This window comes from Microplitis mediator, chromosome 2, assembly GCF_029852145.1.
Source record: "Microplitis mediator isolate UGA2020A chromosome 2, iyMicMedi2.1, whole genome shotgun sequence".
Lineage (NCBI taxonomy): Eukaryota > Metazoa > Arthropoda > Insecta > Hymenoptera > Braconidae > Microplitis > Microplitis mediator.
The window spans coordinates 18,869,824-18,893,082 of record NC_079970.1 but is presented as its reverse complement, the minus strand read 5'-3'; the positions used below and the strand labels follow the sequence as shown (position 1 = coordinate 18,893,082).

General features: G+C 28.9%; 1 protein-coding gene across 2 annotated transcripts in view; it reads right to left on the bottom strand.

Moving 5' to 3' along the window:
• The window catches only part of LOC130663554 (unconventional myosin-XV), a 62,913-nt gene extending 44,894 nt beyond the window's left edge, over window positions 1–18,019 (bottom strand). Inside the window, exons 1-5 of one of the 2 annotated variants that reach the window (XM_057462833.1) lie at window positions 17,675–18,019; window positions 11,218–11,309; window positions 5,507–5,617; window positions 1,426–1,514; window positions 1,282–1,345 (exon numbers count right to left, since the gene is read on the bottom strand). In XM_057462833.1, the coding sequence (XP_057318816.1) occupies window positions 1,282–1,345; window positions 1,426–1,514; window positions 5,507–5,617; window positions 11,218–11,238 (285 nt within the window). In that variant the 5' untranslated portion in view covers window positions 11,239–11,309; window positions 17,675–18,019. Of the gene's footprint in view, window positions 1–1,281; window positions 1,346–1,425; window positions 1,515–2,449; window positions 2,496–5,506; window positions 5,618–11,217; window positions 11,310–17,674 lie in introns of those variants that run through there. The other variant, XM_057462834.1, reaches the window with a different exon arrangement.
• Window positions 18,020–23,259: the final 5,240 nt, after the last annotated feature.

Sequence of the window (23,259 nt, the reverse complement as noted above, 5' to 3'; positions counted from 1 at the left end):
CGGTAGGGTCAAAATGTCACTGGGTGACACATACGACATTTTGTAGACGTGTGGCATTTAAGGGTTAAAATAAACTCTTCGGAGTGAATTTCATACCGAGGGGTGAGGGGATGATATGGATAGAAAATTATCCACTCTACATTTACTCCGGATTTTACCCGTGTAAAAAAAAGTAATTCCAGAAAGATTCCAAAAAAGTTCGATATGTGGAACTTCTAAACTTGAGACAGATTAGAACTTTGAGTGGAACTTTTGTAATTTTGATAGTAAAAAAAAAGTATCTAGGACTTTATATAAGCGAATCTTGAGTAAAAAAAGAACCTTTTTAAAACGTAGTATTACTTTATTGTACCCTCGTTCCGAAAAAGTTTCCATTAGAAACCAATAGTCCCAAAAGAATCAAAAAACGTTAATAAGAAGTTCCAGATTTGAGATTTTTGAATTTTTTCGAAACGAGGGTAGGTTCTTTTTTTACTCAAAATTCACTCATATAAAGTCCTACATACTGTTTTTTTTTACTTTTAAAATTACAGAAGTTCAAAAAAAGTTCTAATCTGTCTCAAGTTTAGAAGTTTCACAATTCAAATTTTTTTGAAATCTTTTTGAACTGAATTTTTTTTGCACGGGCAGAGTGAATACTTTTTTTTAATCCTTGTATTTTTAATCTAAAAATCTAAAAATATACACAGTCTACTTATTTTTAAATTTTTTATACGCTCTTATGGTTCCCGGCCCTTATTAGAGACCGGGAACCAAAAGGGCACACAAAAATTTTTTCTCTAATCGATGTATTTTTTTTTCTAGAAGTATGAAAATGAAAAAACTTTTTAGGCCCTTTTCTCAGGAACTATAAAAGCGTATAAAAAAATTAAAACCTGTTTAATTAATTTTAAACTTATAGACGAAAATTATGTACATATATTATCAAAAAATTTTCTACACGTACTTAAGATTTTCCGGTACAATAACGTCCCCTTTCTGAGTAAACCTCGTAACTACTTTTTTTCATAATTAAAATTATGGGTGAAAAACATTTTTTAGTACTGCTGTTGGTTAAAAAAAACTTCAAGTCTTAATAATTATGTTTGAGATACTTTTGAATTTTAATATTTCCATTAACGCACGTGTAACAGAATAGAAGTTTTAATCGATTCCTGAAAAAATTATAATTTTGCAGTTACGAGGTTTACCCAGAATGAGGACGATAAGGGCGTAAATTATCTATACACTTTTATGACACTTGCAACGCGAAATATTGTTTAAAATATATTAATAACTTACATAGATAAGCTCTTTATCATATCGTATTTTAAGATTCCAAAGTAAAGATGCTTCATTTAAATCACTAAAAAAAAAATAAATAATAAAATTTCTTATGTAAATAATAATAAATATTATTTACAGTATAATTATTATGATTATTACTTCAATTGAATCATATCCTCAACTCCATTCTGTCCAAGATCTTGTCTAGGCCGTACTCCAGTCAGGTTTGTAAGCGTAAAAGTTTGCGGCTGAAAAAAAAAAGTTGTCTTTAAAGATCTTTATAATAAAATTTAAAAGGATTTCACTTAAAGCTTTATTGTATCGGATCACATTTATCACGATAACAAAGACAACAATAATAAATAAGATAAACGATATGACTTAAATGTTTTTTCATTGACATGGATTTTAAATGTCCGTAACTTAGATTTATTTATTTTTAAAACGTGTTTTGCTTTCACAAAAAATAAAAACTCCGACAAAATTAAATTACATTTATGTTAAAAAATTTGAGACTTTAAATTCTTTTAACGAAACACGCAAGTCGTGTCGTTGTCCAAGGTCGAGCACACACGGGGAACAATAGTAAATTTTTACCTCTTTAAATTTATACTCTATTACATCTGAATTTTTTATTATTTACAATTAAACGTATGGTATTTTTTATTCAATCGACACGTAGTATTTTTATCAGTCATTATCCAAACACACTAGTAATCAAATATTTCCCAATCTCAATGTCCTCATCGCTTTACACGATTTGATCTACTTTTTTTTCCTTACGTGTCACTCTTTCACGCACTTTCTTAAATTGTATAACAATAATAACTTTAGTATTTATTTAAATTATTATTTTTTTCTTTTGTATAGACCGAAATCAAGTACTATTATTACAAGTGTGTAACTCGCATACTGTAAATAAATTACCAGAAACACGAATCTTAATATCGCGTGTACTTTTTTGGAGTAATCAATCTTATTTATATGCACACATGCGTGTCAAGCTTCTTTTTTTTTATCAATTATTTCAACACATAATTTTTTATCCTTGCATCTCATTCCGTACATAAAATAAATATAAAAAGATATAAATTATAGCAAAAAAAAATTAACGGTTCTTTTAAATTCACAAGACTTACTCGAGAGTCGTTCTCGTGAAACTTAACCGGATGCACCGGCTTACCTGACTTTGCAACGACGGACACATAGGCGCAGCCACTCATGTGTAGAAACACTTTTCTATTTTATTTTACTTGTTTTTATTATTATTAATATTTTTTTTTAACTTTTAATTTCTTATAGAAAACAAAAATTTCTTGGCGCGAAAATTGTTTACTTGCCCCAATAAAGTTTTTAGATTATAAATTAAAAACAAAAATTTTCTTAGGGCAAGAAAAAATTTCTTGTATTAAAAAATTTTGTTTAGTAATAAGAAAATTTTTGTTTTCATTTCTCGCGCCAAGAAATCACTTTTTTCTGGGCTTGTATATTAAATAAAATTGAAAAAAAATTTTTCTTGAAGCAGTAAAAAGTTTTCTTAGAGCAAAAAAAATTTCTCGCGCCAAAGAACCCTTTTTTCTGTTTGTATATTAAAGAAAATTAAAAACCAAAATTTTCTTTGAGCAATAAAAAGTTTTCTAGTCATAAGAAAATTTTTGTTTTCATTTCCTAATGCAAAATATTTCTGGTGCCAAGAAATCACTTTTTTTCTGTGCTTGTGTATAAAAAGAAATATTAAATACAAATTTTCTTGGAGCAGTAAAAAGTTTTCTTAGAGCAAAAAAAATTTTTTGTATGGAGAAATTTTTTCTAGAAATAAGAAAATTTTTGTTTTCATTTTCTAAAGTAAAATATTTCTTCCGCTAAGAAATCTTTTTTTTCTGTACTTGTATAATTAAAAAAAATTGAAATAAAAAAATTCAAAGTACTACAAGTTATGTTCATACTATGCAACTTTGTACCAACATGCAATTAAACAAGTCTTCTTATCTGTCACGCAACTATTACACTTTATCCTGGACGTGCATCGTCATCTACAATAGGACACTAATAAAACGCTGAGTATAAATTTACAACGCTGTATAATTTAATTAAAAATATTTAATCAAACTTATATTGTAGTTCTTATTCCTCATTGTACTGCAGTTTTATTTCCTATAATTATTGCGTCGTATTTATTTACTTGATATAATACTATGGTAATTGTAACAATAGAAATCGATAAATTTAAATGGATATTTAAAAGTATTGGCTGTAATTAAAATATACATTTCTTTTTTTTATTGCAGTAATGACTGAGTGATCACTTTCGCGGAAGTGTCCAAGTATATTTAATGAGGCACGCAAAGTATCTCAATAATTTATCCGTAAATTCGACTTTCTATATATGTATTACATCTTCTCTAGGTATTTTAATTTAGTGTAATAAATACGACAGTTGTGTCCTTATAAAAATTGCAGTTTCTCTTTTTTTAAAGTAAATAAATATACGAAGTAATTAAAATTAAACTTATTATTAAAATTTACTGTCTGTTGTATCGCTAAGAATTCATTAATAAAAATTAGTATCAATTGTTCAGTATTGTGTAATGTATATATTTATTAATGAATTACTTAATGATTTTTTATCTCTTTAATTTATTTGAATAAATTAAATTAATCTTTAAAATTTAATTGCAGACTTTTTGCCGATTGTTCTGGGATATGATCACTCGGAATTTAAGATCAGAGATCAACTGAATTGTTGTTAACTAATCGAAGTCTATAAGATATCAATCTTGTAAAGAATGTGAGAATATTACAGTAGTGACTATAAAACATTTTAGATAATTTACTTAATAAAAAATAAAAATTAATTAGTCGAATTTCATTAATTCGGAACTTCCCCTTAATCTTGACCCCCACTACGAGCTACGCTGTCTCCCACCCGATGCTATACATTTGTATGTGTCTGTGTATATTTATATTTACATCATTTATGTAGATGTAACAGCGCATGCGTGTAGTTTACTCTATAAAGGAGAAGGGGCATTCGATAAGTCGGAATATCCAGGAAATTTCCGTTCCTCCGTAGACTAACTATCTGAGTTAGTAAATAAGCCCATAATCAGCCTCTTCCCCTCAATCGGCAGTTACTGAGTCCGAAAAACTTTTCTTTTCAATTTTCGACTTTAGAATAAGTTTACAATACACAGAGAAAATAGAGACAAAAAATGTACGAATTTGTCGACTAAACTTGAAACAGGAAGTTGAGTCACCAAAAATTATTCTGCTGCACTATAGTTATTATTGTGATCCTCTAGAAATTTTTTATTTTTTTATAGTTTCTAATTTAGACCAATAATATTCATTAGAATTTATCAATAAGTTTTAAGTGTATAATATTTTTTGTAGTATAGCATAATAATTTTTTGGCGACTCAACTTCCTGTTACAAGTTTCGTCGACAGCATAATAAAAATTCGTAAATTTCTTAAGCTCACTTTTCTCCGCGTATGATTAGGAATAAAAACAAAATTATATGCCCTTTTGGTTTTAAAATTAGTGATTAACTCAAAAGAGCGTATAATAATATAAGTTCTCTTGGAAGTAGCGACACGATATAAAATAGAACAGGCTTATGACGGATAGTCTAGAACAAAACTAAACGCACGGTAACAGGGAGACTGAAATTCCAATAAAAATTTCCCCTATTTTCCGTAGTTTATTGTATGCGTTTTCTGGCTCTATTACCGTTTCGTGTACCTCCATGTAATACTAAGTCTGCGAACTTGTTTTACGTTTCGACAGCTAGATCGGCTTTTGCGCAGTCCTCACCGCTTTATAGGCTCACATCTATATGCAATTTCATTTTGAGTAATTCTGATTGTCTACTTGATATTTTAGGCTATAATCAGCCTCTATCAGCTAGCAAAATTGCATCCATTTTGATCTCGCTACGATAAATTCACTACACATAATATCATTCAAACTAAGTTAGTTAATTCAAACTTAATGATTTATAATTTAAATCGACTTTCTTATGTTTATTAGTTGATGGTAATCATAAGTTACTAGTTATTGTATATCATTCTTATTTTAAGTCATCTTTGTATTTTAAATGTATCACTATGAAGTGACCCTGTTATTGGCAAATTTTGCTGTTGGGTCTAAATAAAGGCAATAATAAAAGACCAGGCTTATGACGAACAGTCGACTCTACTCAATAAATTAAAATATATAAGAAATAAAAATAATCGTACCTTGCCAGCGATGACAGCCTGAACTGAGAGTACATTAGCAGCTCGGTGATATTCCAACACCTCACCTGGTAGCACATGACCGACACCTGGGTCAAACCACACTAATTCACCCTATAAAAATTATTTATATAATTTAATTAACAATCATTTAATAATTATATATCAACACTTAATTTAAATTCAATCATAAAAATAATTAAAATAATTTTTTCTTTTAGTTATTGCATATACTTATAATTAATAAGATTTCAATCATATAATTCGCACTTTTATTAATTTCAAATTTCCTGATAAAGTTGCAACACATTCTACAGATGGTTTATCCGCTATCGAGTCATTTTTTTTTTTTACTGCAACCGGAACTTTTCTTCTTCCAGTACAGAAGCCAAATATTGATGACGTAGTTGCTGGTGATATTGATCTTGTACTATTGATGTCACTTAATGATCTCGCATGAGTATTTACAGATTTATTAGCAGCATTAGCGCGTTCTTTTATTAATTTAGATGACAGTCGTGAAGTTTTAGTATCAGACTGTCGATTTTCTGCTGATCTTGACGCTATTTTCAAAGGAATACTTGAGCTTGTGCAGCTCGAAGTTTTCCGAACACTTTTCATATAAAGCGGCAAAGTCGTAGAAACATGAGTTTGTTGTTTTGAACTGGGATTTGTTTTCTGTTCTGTTTTATTTCGCTGTTGACTAACGCCGTCATTAGATCTTGATTTAACATTATGCCAAGTAGACACTCTTAAGTTTGAATTTTTAGTTTTTTTAATACCACCGACAACTGTGTTTTCACTATCATTGACACTTCGTTTAGTCACGGCCGATTCCTGAGGACTGTGAGTCTGTTTAACTCCCGAAGCGAAATCTGTCATCACGTAATCCTTGTCTTTAGTTCTCTTTAATTTATGATGAACGATATCTTTAATTTCCTTGGGTTCTTCAACGCTGCTTATAATTCGTCTTCTTGAAACAGCGCGTAAATCTTTAATCACATCTTTACTTTTTTTATCACCAGATAAATTAATTAAACTTTTATCAGACTTGAAATCTTGACAAACTGTCGGTGGTAATTTTGATGAAGAAGATTTTCTTAAAATTGTCCCGGATATTTTTTTGCAGTCAAGTTTCATTTCACTGCTTCTAGGTGTCAAATTTCTTGGATAATTTCTTATCGGTATTTCTTCATCCACTGAATCGGTATCAAATTCACGATAGTACTGAAGACTGCTAGTTGATTTTCGTAAAATAGATTCTCTTGAAATGGCTGGTAATGATAATTTTCTCCGGCGAATTTTACCATAAATTGGAGCTTCTCTGCTTGCTGATTCTCTCGGTTGTTTAAATCCAATATTGTAATGAGACTCAGAGGTTAAATTTTTACTAGTATGAATTATTTTGGGTAAAGTCGATGGCCTGGGTACTAAACCACGTGTGATGTCTCGAAGTCGATTGGAAACTGTAAGAAAATCAGCAACCGATCTGGCACCTTCTCTTCTATCAAGTGAACCCTCTCTCCTCTTTCCGGTATTGCAAGTACTTGTAGTAGCATTCTTAAGATACGCGGAGGATGATTTGGTAAATCCTTCTATCCGTCTTGTATCATCCTTTCTCTCTGAATTAATAATTATTCTACTTGGCGGTTCGAGTAAACTGTTGCTTTTTTTTCTTATCGCAACTTGTACGGGTGTTTTTGGTGCTTCGAAACTAGTTCTACGGTTTAAAATATCTTGTCGAGAAATTCTACGATTTTCAAGCGGTGGAAAACCGGAAGAATTATCAGCAAATTTCTTCGATTTTCTACCAATTGACGGCAGAGTTTGCGGCCGCGAATCAAGATAAGAACTACGCATTCGTTCATTTTCAATAGCGGCCGCTGATGGTTTCCAATGATGCTGGAGAGTTTGAGCAAGTCTTCCATCTACATTTTCAAACCGTCTTTCAATGATCTCTCGGCGAGATATGCTAGCATTAGTAGCAGCGGCAGAAGTAACTCGGGCATTCGACCGAAACGCTTCCGGGTTACTGAAACGTTTAACAACTTGACGACCAGCACAAGCCCTGGCGACCTCATCATGTTTCTTCAAGGCACCTGATGTCACTCTTAAACTCACCAGTGGTAGATTAAGAGCGTCTGTATCTAGGTCTGGGCCAGGAGAATTATGCAATCCACGTATGTACGGTAACGGCTTTCCGCCAGCAGTTGCCGCGTACTGAGTATTCAATTCACCGGATTTAAGATGCGGAGGAATTCTTGCTCTTGTTGATAAACTTTTGCTGGTTCCACGTTCTATTTTTGTTCTCTTTAATGTTGATTCCATAATGATAATGTAAATAAAAATATTTAACAGTGATGAAGATCATTGCTCAGTTTCTTGGTAACGAAATAACTAAAAAATCCTCGCGAAAGTCAAATGACCAAGTGGCCTTTCACCAAAATTGACATTTAGTATATTGTGCGTAAACTTGCGTATCACATGCGTACATTCCACATCTAGGCGCAGCCGAGATGTTTTCTTGATCGAAACGAGCTACGACTCTCGAGAGCCAACTCACTTCCGCTCACTTTGAGGTCATTGCACGAGCTGGTACCGGGATTGCCGTACCAGTGGCCTCTTTGTAGAGAAGTTCTCTTTCGCGTTTTCCACTAGCTAATCCGACAACTCTCCACTAACTTGTTGTTGTTTCATTTATTTATTTATTTTTTTATATTAATTCATCGTTTGTTATTTTCCACTGATAATTCAACTCTATCAGTTACATGATTCATGCATACATCATCTGAGGTAATCATAATAACAAAGATTATTCCTACAGTGTTATATATGTTAACAATGGAATAACCAGTAATAATTGCGGTTTGAAAATGTTGAGTAATAATAATACATCAATAGGACGATGCACTGCTCATGACACTTTATCAGGGTCATCGCACCCCGGAAACCCGCAAGTAAAAGAGTCGTCGTCTATGGACAAACTTGGCTACCAGCTAGACTCACTTGATAAACGAGACACGAGCAAACCGATTTGGGCCGTAAGTTCTGTCAACCGCATAACGCATTCGGAATATTATACTTTCTGTCTCCAACAAATTAACTTTACAACGAGAGTTAGGAGACCATGAACTACTAAAGATTATCGGGTTCAATGGGTCACTAGTTCGAAAAATTCACGGTCTCGACACCAATCACGTACTATTTGATAACGGTCACATTCAAATTTTGAACTTGAATTCAAATTTATAACTCGATTAAATCTTATCCCATTAGATCGATGAACAATAACTTTTTTAGGAAATAAAAACTGTGAAGTAAAGGAATAAAAAAAGAAAGTATGGTTTTTAAATATCGATGGATTAAAATAAATTAAAAGATCCAGTCTTGAGGATGTTCGATACGCAACTGGAGGCCCGAAGTCTTTCTTACAACGATTGCTCCTGTTGTACAGTGGCGTAGATGGGTTTAATTAATTCTTAAAGTTAATTGGCCGTTCATCGAGGCGTTGGATCTTCGTAAGAAGTTATGTCCACCTACATAAGCTCGTTCGCTAGTTTAACGCACAGAATGTTATGCTTTTCTATTTTCTAAAAAGGTTATAAAAGCTAAATTCTATATAAATTAAAACTTATGTCACTACATATAATTTCCTTATATGTACATATATATATATATTTTTTTTTTATTTATATTATTATAAATAAATAAGAAAATAATTGTTGGCGCCAATGGATCGAAGTGCTTTGGGGTGAAACCAAGCGTACTTGTTCTCTTATATAAATTATGCGCTAAATAACCACGCATATGGGCAGCAAGTGCATTAGAACGGGAAATTTTATAATGCAAACCTATGATAGTGAGTGAACTGAAGAATATACCAATTTCCCTACTCATGTTGTAAGAAAAAATAATAATTAAAATTTTAAAAAATTCTTTGATTATTGCTATTTTTTTTTATGCACGTACACGGAGAGTATTTTTTAGTAAAAGTTATCAGTTACAGTGAAATTTTTAAACTAAATTCGATAGTAGAGAATATCATTTAAATTATTAAATAAGCAATTGGACTGTAGTATCTATTGACTATATGGTAAAATCTACAATTGATGATAATCAGAAATTACAACTTTTATCTTAACTAATTATAACTATTGTCAACATCGTAGTTCTTAATGACCTGATGGTAATGGTTACCATCAGCCCAAGAAGTAATTACTCTCTAAACTAATAAATAATATAAATATCTGCGTTACAGATCAAATGACAGTCCATTATTTTGTGTTGTAAAAAAAATAGTGATTATTGATGACCATAAAGTTTTCTTTGTCATTCAATATTTGGATGATTGTTACATTGACAATCATACACAATCATTTAAAGTTATCAATAACAGCTCCGATATTTGGAAATTTTTATTATATTCGGACTTGAACTATTGTATTGTTACGTATTTTGATTATTAAAAGGACGAACTGTTCATAGCTAAAATATGGATGTAAATAAAGGATTTAAATTTACATAAATTTATCTTATTTCTTTTTTCCGAATTTTTACAACCTTGAATGATAACGGTTACTATCTTCGATTGTAATATTGTTGTCTATAAGGGGGACCACTAGGGTGAAATTTTGAAAAAATCGATTTGTTTTTGCATATTTCGATAGTCTATAGATTCAAAAATAACATACTAAAATTTAAAGTGCATATCTCAAATAGTTTTTGAGTTACAGCCCTTTGAAGAGCAGTCGCTTATCGGTTCTCAAAAATACACTTTTCAAAACTGCTGCAGTTATAACTCGAAGACAAATCATCCGATCGATTTGATTCGAATTGCAGCTTCTTTTATAAATGTTTCTACATACCAAGAACCTCTAGTTTTCCAATCGAATCAAAAATGTAATTTTGACAGGCCAAAAATCATCAAATTTTCGCGCAAAATTTGAAATTTTTTTTAAAAACTCCGCCATTGTGTTAAATTAAAATTTTTTTCTTAGCCCGAGGGTCATCGTACGGGAAATACCTTCTAGTTCAATAAACTTTTTGGTCTTTTCGATTTCATGCACTGCGAAGGTCGCTATCACTGCAGTGAGGGGACTTTTTTTTTTGACCGTCGAAAGATTGTGAATAACTCACTGAATTTTGAATTTTTTGGTCCAAAAATTTAATCTTGTACTCATTATATATCCTTAAAACATTAAAACATTCCGTGTTGTAGTTTTCTTTTAAAAAATTCTGAAAAATCATCTTTTTTTTAGGTGGTCATACCAGTGGTCCCCCTTAATAGTTGCCATAAGCATTTTCGATAGTAATCGTTATTACGATTAATTGTCAAATAGTTTAAATTTAAAATTTAGTATCGTAGATAATATAATAAAATTTTCTCCGTGTATTATATATTTTTTTACATCGATTAAAATAAAATAATCGCCTACGGTGAAAAAAAAAAGAGAATTGCTGAATGTCATTGGAAAGTAGTGGGCACGTGCGAACGACGTGCAATTCCTTACACAGATCATTGACTTCTGACTCCAGTAAGTGTTATTATACCACGCGTAATCATTGATGCAGTCTTTTTATGTCCACAAACTCTTAAAGATCTTTCATCAATCTATTATATACACAATTGTGAATCATTTGCCGGAAACTATTTAATTGCGGAACGTACGTAGGGTTCTTGTGTCTATTAAAATCTATATAAAGAGTATCCTTACCACTTGCCACTCGTTGTACATCTTTGGAGATAATTATAAATCCGGTTGGTCAAATTTCATTTTGTTCAAAAGTCTTCCGATTTCTTTGAAGCCTAAAAAAAAATTAATTAGTTAATTTAAATTCTGTTTTCTAAAACAGATGAAAATTATTTTCCAGTACTTGATAATTATAGACACAATAGAAATCGGTTATTAGTAAAAAAAAAAAAAAAAGAACTTCAATGATATTGTAAAAAGAAATTTTTTATGAAGCATAATTATTTTGCATTATTAAATCAATTGTTAAGTGTGAAAAAATTAATGGAAAAAGTGTATAAATAAAGTTTTTAGTTTTTATAATTTTATCTAGAGAAGGTAAAAAATACTGAATTCTATAATAAGACAGAGTGTAAAATCTATTAATCGTAAATAAAAATATGATAAAAAAAATTCGTTTGAAATAATTTCTTTTTATTTTTTTTTATATGATTATTAAGGCCAAGAATTTGGTTTTTTTAAAAGCGAGAGATAAAAGATGGGAGGAGCTGAATTTCTGATTGGTTGAATTTTTATAGATTTGTATTTGCTTATTTGAATGGAGTGAAAAGAGCGATGAAACAAAAATAAGTTTAATCAATGCAAAACAAATATACTAGTCACATAAGCATATATATTTGTAATCTTGATGTGGAACTTCATTGGTTGAAACTCTAAAATATGCACCCAACTATATTTTGAATGAATTTAAACTAAGGGTATTATTTTGCAAATATTTTAGATGATATTACTTTAGCCGACGGATTACAAAATTTTTCCTTAATTGGAACATCATTTGCATGCTGGACAGCTTCTATTCATTCAAAATGTAGTTGACTGTATATTTTAGAGTTTCAACCAACGAAGTTCCACATCAAGATTACAAATATACATGGTTCTATGACTAGTATATATGTTTTGCATTGATTAAACTTATTTTTGTTTCATCGCTCTTTTCACTCCATTCAAATAAACACATACAAATCTATAAAAATTCAACTAATCAGAAATTCAGCTCCTCCCATCTTTTATCTCTCCCTTTCAAAAAAACCAAATTCTTGGCCTTAATGATTAATTACTATACAAAGTTGTACTAAGTGAGAGTATATAATAAACTAATATAATGTCATTCTCAATCTTATATTGCAACAACAAGCAAACAGGCAAGCGAGTGAGTGAGTGAATATTTCACAACATTATGGTGATTCGGGTTGGTCACCCTTGATCGGCACGTAGGTGCAGCCGCAGTTAATATAACGAGTGCGGAGATTGAAAAATCAACGCAGAGAACAATGGGTCTTGAAGTGGGTTTAAGATACCTTATATATAAGTACCTATAGTATATAAAAATATATATAAAAGACCCCACTGGATCGCCGGTCGTTTCGTCACGACAACACGATTGTGCATTGTACCTTTGAAAGTGAAGATTCTTTCAGTTATATATATAAATATATATAGAAACTATTTCTTCGACATGTTAAAACAACCAAATAGAGAAATACCTTTTTTAAATTTATTTTCTCTGCTATCTTGACTTAAAAACCTTTTTTTTTTCTTTTCATTGTTGTCTAGTATATCTAGGGAAAGTTTATGACAATGAATTTACACTAAATTGTATTTTATGAAGAAAAGTTCAAAGTCATGATAGCAATTCGATTGGAAAGTAAAAAATAAAAATAAAATAAAATTGATTTATTTCTCTGACAAATTAAGTAATTAATATATTTTCTATTTTTACTTATATATGTATGAAAAATTAATATTTATATAATTTAATAGTTTTACAATTACTCTTAATATACTCGCGATTAATTAAAGATAAAATATAATAATGGTAACAATTTAATTTTAATTATAATTATATAAGTAATTATTTATATTTATATTATAAAAAAACACTCTGCATGATTCATAGATATGGTTATTGTTAAATTATTAAATATTATGTACATTTAAGTGGCCTTGTATGAGCACACAATTCTCACGTGAGAATTTATGTTAGTGAATGGCCGACAGTAGTATGACAGAACTCGCCTTCGAGGTATCCTGATGAATCTAGACAGTTTGTGGTCGTTGCAGGAGCTGCTGCAGCAGCAGCAGTCCAACACGAGAATCAGGGTTTCCTCGAGCAGATATTGAGGTCAGACAGAGAAAGCAGCAATTTAGTTGCGGTGATACAAGACTCATTACGTAATTCATAATTGCCTTCTTATATTAATATATTAAAATTTAAATATATATCGAGTATACAAATACCGGAAAACTAATGAACCGCACGTATATTTAATTTCCGGAGAATAGAAAATGTTGAGTAAACTCGGGTCAAAAAATATAACTTGATTTTGATTTTTTTGACTTAATTAACTTGATTTTGACTGCTATAATTTTTTTGACTTAATTAACTTAATTTTGGCTGCACCTACTTTAATTAACGTCAGTATAAATTCTTTAACTTAAAAATTTAAAGCCAACTAATTCGAATTTGACTAAAAAATGTAAGTCAAATTAAAGTCACGTCGACTTGGACTTGACTTCAATGACTTAAATTTAAGTCAAATATAAGTCAAACTTTACTTGAATTTGACTTAGTTGGCGTAAATTGATACTAAGTAAGACAACCTAGCCAAAATTTTCGATTAATCGGATGTGTTTTCATATCTTAAAATTTGTTTTTCATTATCATATGTTTTTATACTAGTTCCGGCGAAAAAGTTGTTCTCCCACTACTATTAGTCAGCACGTATTACCTATACCCCCACTATTCATTTTAAGACGACTTTTCACCGGGACTACTATAGGCTATTTTATGACATATCGATAAGGCACCAATATGTTGACAAAACGATCGGAAATTTACGTCACCGAAAAAATATATACTTAAAAGACTTGACTCAAGTTACGACGAAAAGTAAATTACAAATAGTGGTAAAATAATCCCTGATTATAAATACTCATTAAAAAGTATTGAAAATTATTTCAATTCTTTTCAATCCATACGGAGATTTTGAAAAATATTAAACGGAATTGAAATTTCGATTATTTGAATACTTTCTAATTCTTATAATGGAATTCAAAAGTATTGAAAAGAATTCAATCTTCTATCATTTTAGAAAAAGATTCAGAAAGATTCGAAAATGTGAATTCATTTTAATTTATTTTAATTCAAGTCATAATTGGAAATATGGAACTATTTTGGTATTGAAGGAAATTCAGAAAGATTATAAACTGTCAATTCATTTGAATTTTTTTCAATCCTACACGTGACCCGAAATGTGAAATTATTTTGTTATTGAGAAGTATTTAGAAAGATTGAAAATGTCAATTCATTTGAATCTTTTTCAATCCAACTCTTAACCCGAAATACGGAACTATTTTGATATTGAGGAAGATTCAGAAAGATTGAAAACTGTCAATTTATTAGAATTTTTTTCAATGCTACTCGTAACCCGAAAATTCGAAACTTTTTTGTTATTGACGAGGATTCAGAAAGATTAAAAATATCAATTCATTCGAATCTTTTTTAATTCTTTGGAAGTTTAGAAATTCTTATATTATTTTTAGATTCAATATAATTGAAAAGTATTAATTTTATGTCCAGATGAAAAGATTGTGGAATAGGATTTATTCAAAATTATTCAATTCTCATCTTTTTCAATACTTTTCAAAGAGTATTTTCAATCAGGGAAGTCATCTAAACGATTTTTTAATTGACATCAGACAGGAAAAACAACACAAATTTTCTATGTCTCCGGAACCAACATTTGCATGTCGTATTTATACCAAGAAAGGTGACTGAGAAAAAAAAAATTGTGTTATCCCTTTAAAAGACTTCTTTAAAACATCTTAAAGTTGTCTATGTGTTACTTGGGAAAGAACTTAAGCTTGACTTACTTTTGTCTATCTAGACTTGCTCTATTTTCAAATATTAAAATTACGTCAAAATAAAATTAATTTTTTGACCCGGAAATTTTTCTTTTCATTAATTATTTTATTAAAAAAAAATATTATTTACAAAAGTAATAATAAATATTATTGATGTTACGTTAAACTACAAGTACATTCTACATAGAAAAATATATAATTTTAGTAACGGTTTTTTTTGTATTTTATCATTTTCTCATTGTTAATAAAAGATTTAAAGTCACGTTAATTTTTCTGTGAGAATTTTTCTACAGTTAAATAATTTGTATTATGACTTTTAAATCCAGCTATTAATTCAATTTGCTGCTTTGGTATTTTGTGTATTAAAGTTAATTAAAAAAACTTATAAATTTCAATTGTTTGAATTAATTATTTGTCAAGACAATTTAAAGTTACAAGATATTATTAAAGTTTAATAAATAAATAAAAATAAAAAAAATGCGGATGTTTTTTTACGGCATATTATGATTTATAATGTTTTATTACACAACACTAAGTGTTTTAAAATAGTTGTAAGTTAATGACAACGTGACTATGAGAATTCCAAAATGACGATGACGGTAAGAGAAGAAGAGTCATAAGGACAGACTCGCGGTCGATGGAGAAAGGCATTCAAGGCGATCATCTCATCATCAGGCGCAACAACTTCTTAACTATATTGGAAATTATTTTATATTGTGATAGTGATGAAAATGTTAAGCCACAATTCGAAAATTTAATATCTGACTAACAAATTATTGTAAGATATTTAAATTTCCCGGTCAAAATTATCGAGAAAATTAATATTGTCATCGATCCAATTTATCAAAATCACTTTCTCAATAAATTTGCACGTTGCGAGATCATATGAGTATCCAAAGATTTTTAAATAAATTTGAATGATTGTTTAAAATATTTACGATCGATTGTCGTTTTGAATGAAACATGAAAAAATTTTTTGAAATTTATATTGTCATTAATTCATTGACTACTTGACTGAATGATGTTAAAATCTAACCACTTTCAAAGATCAATGAACCTTTTAATTTAAAAGACCAATTTATTTAAGTGAGATTATAAACGAAGGAAAATATTTTTTTGGATTTATTTTAACTCTAAATAAATTTTATATAAAATTTCACATGAAAAATGAAATATTTTCAAAAATTTAAATAATATATATTTTTTATATTATCAAGCTCAGAAAGTTTATAGACAACTAAAAAATCTGAGATCAAAATAATTTTCGTTTTCAATTCATGATGCAAAAAATTTCTTGGCGCGAGTAAAAATTTTTCGCGCCAAGAAATCCTTCTTTTTTGTGTAATTGATTATTAAATTTTCAATTTAAATGAACCAATAGCTCTATTTAATTAGTATATTATTGAGCACACCGTAAAAAATTTGCGGAGTGAACACAGATTAAATCCGGAGTGGATGACTATGTAATTATTTAATCCCTTTGGAGTAAAATTAACTCTAAAGGGAAGTTTATTTTAATATTTAAATTCCGGTTCGGAGTAAAATTAATTCCTATAGGGATTTTATTTTATGATACTGAAATTAGCAGACGTCTAATAATTTTTTAACCTTTTTAAAAGCGATAAATTATAAATAGAAAATATTTGAAAAAATTGCACCTATAGTTTTTTTAAACTTTCTACATGTGCATATTTTTAGTTTTCATCTTTTTTGCAATTGATTTGTTGGAAAAAAAATCCAAAAATTTTCAATTGTCTGTTAGCTTCAGGATCACTTTATTTAAATATTAAAACTCCGAAGCGGAATGAATGCGGATTTAAATAAAATCCAGATCACTCCGCTGGAAAAATAAACTCTCTATTTACTCCGTATACGGAGTGATTTTTTTTTAAACTCCGGAACTCTGAGTGAATTCGAATTTAAATAAAATCCGTAATCACTCCGAATTCACTCCCAATTTTTTACAGTGGATTGTAATTATCTGTGATATATTAGAAAATAAATTAAACAATGTATATATATATATATATATATATATATATATATAAAATAGTCTAGACCTGTTTGCGTGTAACACGCCATTTTACAAACGATCTGAGTTGAAAGTAAAATCGGTTGAATTAAATATTTTGTTTAAAAAATATATAGATTAATATAAATATAAATAATATTTTAAAAAATCGAGAGTAATAACAACAATAATAATGAGTGGATAGGTGGTAAAAGTAATTCTCAACGAAATTCCGATATCGTTTACGATGAAATCAACTAAGAATATGAGAGAACCGGTATTCCCGTTGGAAGTTATTCAGTTTCCGTGGGACGATCTTGTTCGTGGGAGCACTGTGGCATCGAAGTCTCCAACCTTAGTCTCTTGTGAATTTTTCACTCACCCTTATAATCACTTATCAATATAAATATTTATAATAATAATCATATAAAACTTCACTTCAAAATATAAAACAAATTTAAATATTTTTTTTTAAAATTGCACACTTGCATAAAATAATAAATAATATATAATTAATTTATTGCAATATATTATTATCTTATTTACCTTGCTGATTTACCCAGCACGTTTTATAATTTGCCCACTGGTAACAACTGACTAAGCAAACTCAGTTTGAGAACCGACAGAGAAATAAAAATATATGAGAACAGTAAAATATTATTTTTAAACGAAAGTTTTTTTAAATTTGACTGTAAGACCACAGTACTGTCACTTGAAATCACTTTACTTTTTTATTTATTTTTTAAAATAAACTTTGTATCTTCACTGAACTAATTGTTAAATATAAATTAAATATATTAAAAAGAATAAGATAAAATGTAAAAAACTCAAAAGTTTTAAAAAGTTCACAGCGCGACTTAAGCACAGCGAGTAACGATTTTAATTATCGAAAGACTTGCGACGACTGTCTACCTCTTGGATACGGATCACTTTGAGGTATGCAGTCGACCTCGCCTCGTAGATAGTTTTGTTTACCACCACAAGGCGCCACTGTCCGCGTTGGTACCGTTATAAAAGTATATTACAGGTGGCTGGTATCTGGTGTACCTGTACGATCATCAGTAAATTTACTCTTACTCTAGGATCTTTGGTTGTTGACGTGCTGTGCGATCACCAGAAATCGTCAATAACTTTATGAATAAATCTGTACCCGTGTACCAGTCTACTACTGATTAATCTGTGTAAATTCAAAGAATTTAAATCACACACTTTTTTTAAATTCCCGCTTAGAAAATTGAAAATTAAAAAAAAAAGGGAAGTTATTGGCTTCGATCTGATTTTCGATAACCGAGTTTTCAACAGGTGACGTTTTGAGGTCCGAGAAACTTATTCTAATTTCGAGATGATGTCCGAGTGTATAATATTCTGTAACTTTTGAATGAATGAACCGATTTGGTCTTTTGAGATGGCGTTTAAAGCGGCTTCCTAATCCCAAAATTTTTTGAGAAATTGAGCATAATCAGCACAATATATTCGGAGATATTCTAAAAATAAAACTTTCTCAAAAATGTTTTTTTTTTATAACTTGTAATGTACTCGATGGATTGATTCCAAAATCTAATCAGCTGTAAAACGTTATAAGTCGTGCCGAATGCTGCCTCCACCATCAAAATCGGATTATTTGTTCAGAAAAAGATCGTTATCAACCCGGGTCAAAAATAAAACTTGATTTAGACTTGGTTTACCAAGTAAGGTAAATGACCATCGTGCTCGAAGTAAAGACGAATAAGTTGAAACTAAGATGAAAAAAGTTCAAAAAGTTGAAAAAAATTGAATTTAAGTCGAAACAGTCAAGATCTTATTGAAAAATCGTCGGCAAATCGATAACTTCAAAAGAAAATAAGGTGAAGCGAGCCTGAATCAAGTTTTATTTTTGACCCGGGAAAAAAATTTCGAAAAAGTGTTTTTTTCTAATAAAATTTAAATCACTGAACTGATTGATGACAGTTTATTTTAACGTTAGTTGTTAAAAAACTGCGTCGAACGTCACCTTAAACTTCAAAATCGGTTCATTATTTCCAAAGATATTGGTGATTAAAAATAAAAAAAATAACGATTCACTTCAATTTTCCCGAATAACTCATAACATTATTTATAGAATGGTTCAAATTTTTATTCAATGTTAGAAATCAAAAAATTGCGTCAAATGCATTTTTGAACGTAAAAATCAGTTCATTATTTCCAAAGATATTGCTGATATAAATTACTTAAATTTTTCCATTGGAAAGTGTGAAATTACTATTTTTAAGCTTAAAGAACTCAAAAATGTATTAACAATAGTATTTTCGAGCTCGTGAGTTTGAAAATAGCGGGAAGGTTTAGAGCTGGTTCGTAGGGTCAGGCGGTTTTCAGATTTTTTATTATACCTACTTATCTTTACAACTTACTTCTATACCTCGAGCTTTTTATTTACCTCATAAATCTTAAAATTTTTTTTACATACCTTTTTATTTTCACATATTATTATAAATCAATATGAAAATAACTTTGCGCCGGTTAACGAGCTTGTAAAGTTTGGGTTGACGAGCGCTGAACGGGGTCATGTCTAATCATTAAGGCCGTTGTCCTCCTCAGATATTCACGCAGATAAAGTTTCTAATGACGTTCATATATAAATTCCTCAGATATTATGAGACCTTTGACTGGTGTTCAAATAAAGTGTACGTACATATTTTGAATGTGCTATTAAACTATGGAATTCTGAAAAAAAAAATAATGAAATTCTTTTCATTAAATAAATAATTATTTTATGATGATAATTAAAGTATAATTAATCAGTATATTATGTGTGATTAATTAATGATATTAAATAATTAATTGTTAAGATATATATATATATATATATTTTTTTTAGGAGTTTGTTATGTATTACAATGTCAGTAAAACGAGTGAACTGACATTAAGGAAATTATTACCCTGTTATTAATGATAATAATCGTAAATGAATGGTTGAAATAAAATGGTAAGTTTAAAATATATGAACAGAAGTAAAAGAGTTGAGTAAAACTTTCACCATTACGGACTAAGGAAATAATATTTTATAATTTATATATTGATAAAAAATTCTTATTCAATTTGAAATATATATTATTGTGTGTAAAAATAATTAATTCAATAGATATGGCTTTGAAAAAAAATTTGAAAAATTCGCCATTGAATTAATGGGGACAAAATTTGACCTCATACCATAGTACGCTTATTATAGATATGCAAACAATGCACTCGTAGATTTCCATTCACCGTTAATATGACAACTTCGCATTCATATTAAGAATAAGTAGTAAGACTAATAATATATAATTATTAGTCTTAATGTATATGAGTGCTAAGAAAAAAATTACATCTTTAATTTTAATTTTTATTGAGTGTAGAAATAACCTGAATATTAACTCTGATAAATTTCTCTTTATAATTTATTCTTGGAGATTTCCTATAGTAAATTGATTTTTGTCTGTTTTAATTAGATTCTAAATTTAAAAATAAATAACTTTATGACTGTGAGGAAATGTCAAATATATGTTACCATTTAAGGTTGATAAGTTACATTTTATTATTAACAGATATGAAAAATCTAAATTACCAACTGCTAACAAAAATTATTCCATCATTTCTCCCGCCAAGAAAATGATTCTCGTAGCAGACGTTAGTTTTTTAAATTTTTGTTAACAAATTACACATTAGAAAAAATTAATGACCAAATTCACACTGAGAATTTTAAAAGTTTATCGTATGTAAAAAAAAAAAAACGATTTTTTTATGCTAATATTAAATTTATCCGATTATAAATATTAAAATTGCTTTCGTTGTCATCAAGAAATTATCAAATGACTTATACGTATATTCTAGCTGACCAGAATTTATTATTAGAGATATTTTTATAATAATTAAATATTTTTTAATGATTATTAAAAATATGGGTGTGAATGTAGCAGACATAAGACAATTTATAAATTCTGGTAATTGTTTACAATCACGGCTCCACCTATTTTTGGCCATAAAAAATCTATATTCTTAATAAATAAATGAATAAAAATAATGAAATTTAAGAAAATGCACGTACTGATTTTTCGTTTCTCTAAATACGCATTTTTTAATTTTCATTCTACTTACATTTTATTTGTTTATTCAAAAATTTAAAAAATTGCTAATTGTCAGCTACATTCACACTCATATTAAGGATATTCTTAGACAGTGTCCCCACATTTTTAAAATATTCAATGACTTTCAATTGTATTGACTGTATTAACATTTCGACAATTAATAAAAAAAATTTAAAGCTTTAATTGAAAAAAGGGCTACACAGTTATAATTTCGCCGAAGTATAGATTTTAAAATAAAATTACTCACAGTTGTTATCAATTAGGAGTCGAACGAAATTTGGTAATTAAATTTAAGCCTACAAAATTTGACATTCCAAACTTCGTTTAACTCCTTATTGATATCAACTGTGAATAATTTTTTTTAAAATCTATGTCTTGACGACATCGTAACTGCGTAGCCCTTTTTTCAATTAAAGCTTTGACTTTTTTTTAATTAACTATCAAAATTTTAATACGGTCATTACAATTGAAAGTCATTGAATATTTTAACAAAGTGGAGGGGGGGGGGCACTGTCTGAGAACAGCCTTAAAAATATAAAGTTTTTTAATTATTTACCTGATTTTAACCTTTAACATATTGACAAATCGTATCTCTGATTTTCGGACTATTTTTAAAACTAGCTGATTTTACGGATAAACTGATCTGCCATATAAATGTATAAATAAAATGATGCTGAAAGTAGCAGTCATTAAAAAATTTATTTTTTTAAAACAAATAACGTAAATACTGGCAGGCAATAATTTTAAAAAATGCATGTACATAATTTTCAAAATGTTTCTTGTGACAATTGTCAGCTTCATTAGTAGCTGACAATTGTATGAGTGTGAATGTAGCAGACATGAGACAATTTATGAATTTCAAATAAATTAATAAATTTAAAAAATATGTGTACTGATTTTTTATTGATTTAAGCACGCAATTTTGAATTTTCATTCTACTTACATTTTATTTATTTATTAAAAAATTTAAAAAATTATGGCTGTGAATTTAGCAGACATGAGACAATTTATAAGTTTTAAATAAATAAATTAATTAATTAAAATAGTGAAATTTAAAAAAATGTGTCAACTGATTTTTGAATGATTTAAGTACGCATTTTTTTATTTTCGTTCTTTTTATATTTTATTTATTTATTCGAAAATTCAAAAAGTTTCCAATTATCTGCCAAATTCTATGATTGTGAATGTAGCACACACCAGACAAATTTAAAATTATTAATAAATAGAGTAAATAATCAATAAAATAAAATTTTTTTAAAATGCGCATTTAAAAAATTTTGAAATTAATAAATACATTCTTTATAAATATTATTTTTTTAATTATTTACTCTATTTATAATTTTGAATTTGTCTGATGTCTGCTACATTCACACTAATCGAATTCTCGCTCATAAAAAATTCCCACTTGTCAGTTACTTCACACTCACAACAATGGTCACTCATCTACTTTCAGCATAAGTAAATATATATGCGTATGTATATTATTGATAAATTGGAAAATATTTAAAATAATTAAAATAATCTTTGTTAATTTAAATTATTACGAGAAGTAGAAAACAAAATAAAAAATAGGTTACATTACTTGTAGGGCCTGAAGGTTAGAGACAAAGCAGCCGCCATGATACTTTTTTTTGTTCCTTTTCCCTCTAAAAACTTTTGAATCTGATGACAAATAAACCCTGGCGACTCAAATGCGCGTTAGTTATCGCGCTGAAGTTGGTTAAAAATTTTTTTACATGTCCGGAGTTGTGGTTTGTTAAATTCAAAATTGTTTCTCCAATCGTGTGGATCTATGGAACTACATGTAAAGTAATTCCCAAGTGGCCAAATGTTAACTTTTTCGTATCGAAAAAGTTAACAAAAAAAATGTTAACATTTATATTGAGATGTAAAAAGGCAAATTTTTATCAACAAATATCACTACTAATGTCCAGCAAAATGTTAACTTTTTTCTGTCTCAAAAAGATAACTTTTTGGTAACAAATTGTTAACTATTTATTGACATTTTCATAACTTAATGTTGACATTTTT